Consider the following 7,500-nt stretch of genomic DNA (forward strand, 5'->3'; position numbering starts at 1 on the left):
ACAGGTGGTGTTCTACGTGGCAGTTGATGAGCGAGTGTCCGAAGGTCCAGTCAAGCAGTGGGTTCCTGGGCAGGTTCAGGACACCGTGACTCATCTGGTAGATTCGCTTGGGCCTCCGATTGGGAGAAAACATCGGCAGCCCAATGTGCTGCACATAAACAAAACAACAAACAAAACGACAAACAAAACATCAAAACCAAACAAGGCCTCAAGATTAACAATTCAAAGTTAGCAGCAAATTTACAGAAGTTTATCTATTACCCCAGATATACTCGATATACCACGACATGGCTATCTGTAATTAAAGAGCTACTGCTCCACATGAGAACCACAAGTGTGTGATGATTTAGACATGAAGTTAGCACCATGTTAGTTGGATAGGATGCGCAGGCGTAGAGAACCACTCAGTTTGGCTGTTACCATGACAACCAGCATCCCGTGAGGTCCAGTCAGAGTGAGATGAGCAGCAGTGAGCAGTGATTGTGTTTTTAACTGCTTTAAAATGACGTCAGACTCAGGAAAACGTCCTTCACGTGTCCTTATTAAAGAAGGCCGAGAGGAAGACGTCGTGCTCTGAGACGCATAAGCTGGACGTCCGTCCCGCCGCCGTCTTTTAAAGATCAGAGCATGAACTTCGTCTCCTCTGCAGACCAGTTTCTGCTCCGCCGTGTTGAACGGTATAAACTCTCACTGTGACGCGACGCACAAGCAGAACGGACTGAAACTTTCCGATAGGGAATGTAATCGGATACAGACGTTTACACGGATATTATTCTTCTATTTAACGGATTATTTACAGGATTACCACCTCGATCAGATAGAAACTGTATTCTGAATGGCCTCAATCGGACTGGACTATTAGACGAAAGTGTTTACATGGACGGATTCTATTCCGTTTAAGCTATTAGTCGGATTATTAACAGATTATCAGGCTGGTATGTGAACGCGGCTATTATTTTGTGAATTTCAATTCCAAAGCTTTGGAGTCGATTCTCAACTCCTAAATGTCTGGATTCAGAGAATTATGCTGTTTGATGATCTCAGCCCCAATATTTCCCATGGGTAATATATCATGTTACTGTGTTATTAAGGCAGCGACGCTTATGAGGCATTTAGGGAAGCAGTTTTATTAAATTGGGAAAAACTCTAATCTGCTCAGGGGCCCAGACAGGGAAACACACATACACACACACAAAGAACAGCCAGCCCTTTCACACAGATACACAAAGAAAATAAACAAACACAAAAATAAAGAAAGGGAAGGGCAGAGTCTTCCTACATTCCACACAGCTTCAAAAGAGACCTCATAGCGACACAAATACACAAATACTTCACCGTATCAGCACAAACTGACACAAATACCGCACGGGATCAGCACGGAGTACAATAAGTCTCAGGCTGGGAAAATCATGCATGGATTGTTCTTTTCTAAATGAACTCTGTGAACCAAAGCCAAGGTTAACCTTCCAACCCTGACCACGGAGAGCCAGCGGAGAACAAAGCAGCTTTAAGAGCTAAGAGCGGGCGAGAGAGAGCGGGAGAGAGTGGAAAAAGAGAGAGAGAGAGGGATTAGGACTCAAAACATGAACTGGCCTATCCATGCTCCTCAGACAAATGTGCTACTTCGCAGCTTCTGCTGTGGGTTTGGATGAGCTTTACAGAAGACGGCATTCCTCCTAACGAGAAACTGTTAATGTTTGGTAACAAACAGGAGCACATTTTTCATTTCCAAGCTATTTTCAATGAGTCCAGCTTTACTGAAGCTATTTAAACTGAAAAGTCAGGGGACATCAGTCACCAACCGTTTTTAAAAATACGCTTCTTATTAAACGTGGCTTTGATGAAGATTCCCGAAGGTTCTCATATGTGGGATTTGTTCTTAGGCAAGAACAGAATCTACACACACTCAAGAGCACAAAGGTGAGAACAGTTTATTAGATTTTATTAGAAAATTTATTCATTTCATTTGAAAAAATCGTGAAAATAATCACAAATGAAATGAAAGGCAGCAGAAAGAAGACAAAAATCTTATGATATCTGCCCCTTTTTTCCCTGAAATTATTTCCAACACTAATAATTTATAGAAGACAAACTAAGCAAAAACAACAGTTCACAAAAATACACATTATACACATAAAATATTTCATATTTTTTAAACAAAGCAACTTTTATCCTCCTTTTAAACGCAGGCATTGATCTAGCATTTTTACCTTCACTCTCCAGGCTATTCCATAACCTTATTCCTTGAACTGAAGTACAACGCTCCTTCAAAGTGGTTCGAAATTTAGGCTTTACAAACATCTCTAGCCCCTTAAGATTATAGCAGCTCTTTCTCTTAACAAAATGGAATTGAATGTTTGAAGGTAATGTGTTTTTATGAGCCTTAAACATTAACAGTAAAATATTAAAGTCAACTAAATCATAGAACTTCAATCATTGCAGCTTTTTTCTGTAGAACAAAAATAGAATTTGTAATTGTTTTCCATGCTTTCCCCCAGATTTCAATACAGTAACTCAAGTGTGGAACAATTATTGCATTATACAACACAGACAGAGCTTCGTCATTAAATAACTCCCTTACTTTGTACAACACCGCGATGGATTTAGCCATTTTTATTCTTAAATCATTCATGTGGGGTTTCCATGTCAGCTTTTCATCAATGATGACACCCAAAAATTCCACCTCACTGACTCTGCTAATCTCAACACCCTCTACTCTAAATGGAAGATTGATCATTTTCTTTCTGTTACTAAATATCATATCATTTGTTTTATCCAAATTTAACCATAATTTATTAAGTTGAAACCAAGCTTGTACTTTCACAAATTCTGTCTGTATCATATTCAACATCTGTTCAATATCTTTACCCAAACAGAGAAATGTGGTATCGTCAGCAAATAAAATACATTTAAAGAATCCTGAGACATTTACCAAATCATTTACATATAAAATAAATAACTTTGGGCCAAGTACAGAACCCTGAGGAACTCCACATATAATAAGTAGTAAATGAGTTTGGGCTGGTTTATGTTTATGAACAGACGCCTACAGATCAACATAGTAAAGGAGCTCATCTGTGATCCTGAGTTTAAAGCCAGTTTTTATTCAACTTAAACTTGGAACTAAGTTGTAAATAAATCTGAAACTGAAACTTTGCTTGTGTGTAAAAAGTGATTTACACCATTTCATTTTATAGAAAACAAATGTTTTATAGAACGGACTTTACTTTCAATGTTAGTCAATGGAACCAGACGTCTTTCCGAGTCATTTTGGGCCGTTTCTTTTAGTCCATTTTTCATTAAATTTACATTCAATGTAAAAGACACCAGGCAGTTTTGAATTATGTCAAAAACGAAAAAACAACAAAAATGGAGATGCGAGGTTTTCTTCCAACTGCAGCTGGGGGTGATGTAAGTGCTCATTTTGTGCAACTGACTTAATTTCTATGTGTCCTTTAAGGGTAACTAAAAGGGAGTAATTTAAATAGAGGAATTCACCAATTTTTCACAATTTCTGCACAGTTCAGTCAGCAAGATGTAAACGGAACCATTCCGAGTGGTTTGGTGTGAAATGGTTGATTGTAGAGACTCAGATTCCTTTACAGTGGTGTTGATAGGAACCAGGGGTCACCATGAGTACAACACAGATATGAATAAATATTTCATGTACTATCTATATAATTCTTACACACACACACACACACACACACACACACACACACACACACACACACACACACACACACACTCATCTGCCACATTATTAGGTTTCTTGTTAACACAAATAGCTAATCAGCCAATCACACGGCCGCAGCTCACTGCATTTAGGCCTGTAGAGGTGGTCAAGACGACTTGCTGAAGTGCAGACCGAGCATCAGAACGGGGAAGAAAGGGGATTTAAGGGGCTTTGAACGTGGCGTGGTTGTTGGTGCCAGACGGGCTGGTCTGAGTATTTCAGAAACTGCTGATCTGCTGGGATTTTCACACACAACCATCTCTAGGGTTTACAGAGAACGGTCCGAAAAAGAGGAAATATCCAGTGAGCGGTCAGTTGTGTGGATGAAAATGCCTTGTTGATGTGAGAGGTCAGAGGAGAACGGGCAGACTGGTTCCAGATGATAGAAAGACAACAGGAACTCAAATAACCAACCAGAATCTCTGAGGAACGTTTCCAACACCTTGTTGAAAGTCTGACACGGAGAATTAAGACAGTTCTGAAGGCAAAAGGGGGTCCAGCCTTTTACTAGCAAGGTAATAAAGTGGCTGGTGAGTGTATAAATATATAGAAAATAATGATAAAATCTAAAAAAAAACTTATCTTGCTATAAAATGCACTGCTGCATGTACCCGTACATTATTAATGACTTAAAAAACATAAAACATAGAGACTTTAAACTCTTCAGACGTCTGGTTCCTATCACCACAACTGTGGCTCCAAATTTCTCTAGAACAGAGCATTTCACATCAAACCGCTCTGAATGACTTTGTTTACATCTCAATGACACAACTGGGCGCTAATCTCACCTGTAATCTCAACTACTGACCAGTTATGCAGGACATATATTTTGAGTATTTACACACTGCTCACCTGGAAGATGTTGACGTGGATGTACGGTAAGGAGAACATGGCTCTGCTCAGCAGCATCACCAGCAGAGCCGGACCGCACTCCAGCCCAGATACACACCGCAGCAGGATGTACTGAGAATACACACCTAAACTCACACACACCACTGTACGCACAACTGCCCACAGAGGCTGACCCTTTAGCTGACCTACAACACAAAGAAAACACATCAGAGCATTTATCCATTTTTATCCATTAGAATTAAAGAGACTGTTTGTTGCTGAGCCTTTAAGAATGATATATGTAAATGAGCTCTGTTCTGATTGGCTGTCCTGTATTGTATCTCATTCAAAAAACAGTCCAGGCTGAAACACTCCTTATAACTTCAGTGTGAGTGGGTGGGGCTAAACTGCTGTACCCTATAGGTGGATGTATGCAAATTAGGATTGTCAAGCAATTAAAAAATGAACTGTAATTAATTGGCTGGTTTTGTGTAGTCGTGATTAATGGCATTTGTCTCATTTCTTCAAACTTGATCATGAAGAAAGATTTTCTATTTAAAGACTGCGTAGTGTTGTAGTAATGAGTGGACCAAATCAGCTCCATTAGAATGTTATTTTTACTTTCTGTAATTCAATAACAATATTTTCACTGTATGAATGCTGATTTCACATTAGCTGATCATGAAAATAACATGTTTTTTATACAGTGGACATGAAATTAAAGCAAAAAAATGGCTCCAAATGCTCTGTGGCTGTACCCTCTCGCTCTCATATGGCAACACCTGGTTTCCACTTTCCACTGTTGCTTTTGTTAGTTTGCTGCTCATTGATTGATCTATAGCTCAGTGTGATTCGGGGATAAAACTCAAACTGTTCTGATTGAGAGGTAATACATTCCTCTGTTTTTTGTTGTTGAGGGATTTATTATGCATCTCTTACAGAAGCACCTTGCAAGTGTCCTGTTTTACTGGCCTTCAAAATAAATCCGACGTGACACGAAGATGCATAAAATGTCAGAATGGGCGGATCCAGGCCAACACCATCTCCCACCACCATCTCCCAACGCATGGACAGGTTATGTGCTTCTCTGTGAAATGCAGACCTCAAGCTGATTTCATCTGAAACTTGTTTCTGCATCACTGACATTTTATTAGCTTGAGGACTATAAAAGTACTGTCTTTGGATAGACCAGGGGTCGCAACCCAAATGTAAAATCAGGCATTTTGTCCTTTCAACAAAAATCAAACCGCCTTGGGAGCCACAATCTATTCACAGTCCATTTTACCGTCTTGGCTGGAAACACGTCTCAGTATGTGCTGATAGGTTAATGTAGGCTAACTAAGATAAATGAAAACTCAGACTGGCTCTGCTCTGCTTTCAGCTTCAGCTCAGCTACAGCCGCTTTTCTCACATCTCCAGCAGGAAACGTCCACAAAAGTAGATCAGTTTCTTGTAAAATGTCTCTCAACATTCAACTTTTTACGAGGCTGAAGTTGCTTCTCATTCGCCAGCTTCTTGTTTGAATTTTCATGTTTGGCCATAAATGGTGCAGCAGGGAAAATTCAAAGGAGAACCCGACTTCAGCTTCATGACCTTTTTTAGTGTTTCAGTTTCTTGTTGCAGATTAAACGTATCAGGAAACCAGCTGGAGTGACTATAAACACTAATAAGTCCCAAATTATCGACGTCCGTCTTAAATCTCTCTCTTTGCCGTTTCGTAGCTACTAGCTGGGCGCGGCTGTCGTCTGTGTTGCTATGGTGACCAGCCGTCTGCGCTGATCTTCAGGGTTAAAGGGTGAATCAGCAGTTCTACATTAACTCCAGCGTTTAAGACCATTTACTGTTAAACTGAGTTGAAGGATCAGCAGAGCTTTATTTTACTGTAGAGGAGGATTATTTTATTATTACCTGCTGATCTGATTCAGCTGTGGAGCCACTTGTGGCTCTTTGGTTGAACCCCTGTAACCAACCCCTGTGACAGAACTTTCAAGGTCTTTCCTTCAGCTGTAATGCAGCAAAGAAAGAGCTCTTGTTTGGTGCCTCTGAAGGAGTTTCTGTGTTTAATAGATGCTGAAATGTCATTCTTTCCTGCATCCCGAAGGATTTCAGTCTGAATTTAACAGATTGCTCCTAAACTTTAAGCATGATTTTTTCAGCAAGCCAGAATGCAGAGCAGCCAGTTAGAGAAAACGTCATACATACACACTGCTCCTTAAAGGCACAGCAACAAAAACAGCCTGATTGAAGGGGCAAGAAAATATGAGTTTTGACTGGTTTTAGTGCACAAATCACACAAATGTTATTAATCGGCTTCAAGGAATTAAATGAAACCAGCAGAAATGCAGGATGAGCCCATTAAAGGACTCATAACAGGCTTTAAATATGTGCTGGAGACCGATACTGGAAATACTTCTCTCACTCACCCACGGCCACTATCGGCGTGATGATGGGTACAGCGAGTGGGGCGATGAACAGGTACATGATACGGGGCAGAAAGGGGACCTTCCAGGTGCTGGAGTCTCCCAGACCGATGACGTTAGTGTGAGCGTGATGCATCTTCACGTGAGCCTTCACACCTGCTCTGGCAGTGAACGATCCACACACCTGTAAGCACACAAGCACTTACACAAATACAGCATCGCCGTGCAAAAACGAATGTATATCCATTTTTTCCATTTCTATTTTTCTACATCATCATCACTTTTGCTTAACTAGCACCTTTTCCATGCTTAGGGATGCTTTACAATCAAAGAACATTAACACGTAAACAATTAACAACAAAAGGACAATACAGGTAAACATCCAAGTATAAACAGAACAGTGTTAACGGTGGAAAACCCCTCACCCCCACCGCTTAGCTTTTACCCCTCCGTTTTACACGTTCTCGTCTAGGTGTAGGGGGTCCCGATTCTAGTTGAGATAGAGGGGTAGGG

The 7,500-nt window shown here is 40.4% G+C and overlaps 1 protein-coding gene across 1 annotated transcript in view; it reads right to left on the bottom strand.

Moving 5' to 3' along the window:
* fads6 (fatty acid desaturase 6) overlaps positions 1-7,500 on the bottom strand; it is a 24,055-nt gene that overhangs the window by 3,517 nt on the left and 13,038 nt on the right. Inside the window, exons 4-6 of the mRNA XM_037543967.1 lie at positions 6,991-7,171; positions 4,589-4,773; positions 1-148 (exon numbers count right to left, since the gene is read on the bottom strand). The exon at positions 1-148 is cut by the window's left edge and continues 32 nt beyond it. Of these exons, the coding sequence (XP_037399864.1) occupies positions 1-148; positions 4,589-4,773; positions 6,991-7,171 (514 nt within the window). The remainder of the gene's footprint in view (positions 149-4,588; positions 4,774-6,990; positions 7,172-7,500) is intronic.

Source organism: Pygocentrus nattereri, chromosome 13 (assembly GCF_015220715.1).
Source record: "Pygocentrus nattereri isolate fPygNat1 chromosome 13, fPygNat1.pri, whole genome shotgun sequence".
NCBI classification, from domain to species: Eukaryota; Metazoa; Chordata; class Actinopteri; order Characiformes; family Serrasalmidae; genus Pygocentrus; species Pygocentrus nattereri.